General features: G+C 42.1%; 1 protein-coding gene across 1 annotated transcript; it reads right to left on the bottom strand.

The window, feature by feature from the left end:
• Positions 1–415: 415 nt before the first annotated feature.
• Positions 416–1,042, bottom strand: LOC121237697. The gene has a single exon (XM_041134548.1). The coding sequence runs from the start codon at positions 1,040–1,042 to the stop codon at positions 416–418; it is 627 nt and encodes a 208-aa protein (XP_040990482.1).
• Between the last annotated feature and the right edge of the window lie 242 nt (positions 1,043–1,284).

Here is a 1,284-nt window from a genome sequence, read left to right as displayed (position 1 = left end):
TGATGACAGGTTGGGAGGAAAAATGTAAAGTCCATAATGCGTGGGACTTGTGAGGAGGAATGTCCCTATGTATTTGTCCTTCACAGAAAAATGGGAGGAGTGAAATTAAAAAAAAAAGGAGTTATCAATGCAGAATTGAAGGACTGAAACCAAATTCTTTGTGATGGAAGGAACATGAAGCATATTTCAAAGATAAAATGAAATAGAGGAGTTAGGAGAGAAGGATGAATCACCGAAATTCTTGATGGGTAAACCAGTGCCATCGCCTACCGGATTGTATCATCACCACTATACTGTTAAGAAGAAATGTTCAAGTTACTCATATCATTAGTAATATGATGCGTAGCTACTGAATCCGAATACCATGAAGAATTAGAAATTGAACTAGGAGCTGTATAATTAGTCGAAAAGGACCTCAGAGCATCAAATTGAAAGGAATGATCAAATCTGTGTCACCACTGTAGAGCACCATGCCTGACTTGTTGCAGACCTGGCAAGTGGGACGTTGGGCTGTGTAGTGAGGTGAAGGATTGTTGGAGGAAAAGGTTCTGCCACCTCGATTGTGGAAGGGATAGCGACCACGACCTCTGCCCTGATGTCCACTACGAGCAGCACCACGACCACGTTGGTCCCGTCCTCCAGTAGTACTGAAATTGACGCTAGGTTCAACAGAGGAGATGGGACTTTGTGTAGAATGAGAAGCCCGAGCTTCTTGAATAAGTAAGAGCTGATATAGGTCATTAGAGGAGAGAAGTGCAGCTCTGGTGGTAACAAATGTGTTGAATGACTCGTAAGAAGATCCTAGACCAATTAGAAGATAGGTAACTATTTCCTTATCAGGAAGAGGATTTCCTGTTGTAGCCAAGGAATCGGCTAGAAGACGCACTTTTCCAAAATAGTCTAAAATGGAGAGGTCTCCTCTGGACATATTAGTAAGCTGAAAACAAATTTGGAATTCTTTGGCATGGGGGTGGGAAGCAAACATGGATTCTAAGGAGACCCAAAGATCTTGATTGGATGCAGAGGAGAGGACAAGACCCATAATAGAATTAGACAGTGAAGAAAAAAGGATACTCAAGACTAATTGGTTTGTGCGACGCCATGTAGTGAAGGAAGGGTTAAGTGATGACCCGAGCTTGCCTAAGCATGGCCCATAGAGCTTATTCTTAGTTGCCATAGCATTTTAAGAGCTTTAGTAATTTAGGAAGGCTTTAGAGTCTTTGATTTAGTAACTTGAGCCCAAGAAGGGAGTAACCCTAGAATGCCTTGTATTTTTTGGCCCTA

Source organism: Juglans microcarpa x Juglans regia, chromosome 6S (assembly GCF_004785595.1).
Source record: "Juglans microcarpa x Juglans regia isolate MS1-56 chromosome 6S, Jm3101_v1.0, whole genome shotgun sequence".
In the NCBI taxonomy this organism is placed as follows: Eukaryota; Viridiplantae; Streptophyta; class Magnoliopsida; order Fagales; family Juglandaceae; genus Juglans; species Juglans microcarpa x Juglans regia.
Note: the sequence above shows the minus strand (reverse complement) of the source record. Positions and strands in the feature narration are given on the sequence as shown.

Bases quoted from the DNA above. Each gene is read 5' to 3' on its own strand.
- LOC121237697 (XM_041134548.1), bottom strand. From the start codon at position 1,042: ATGGGTCTTGTCCTCTCCTCTGCATCCAATCAAGATCTTTGGGTCTCC.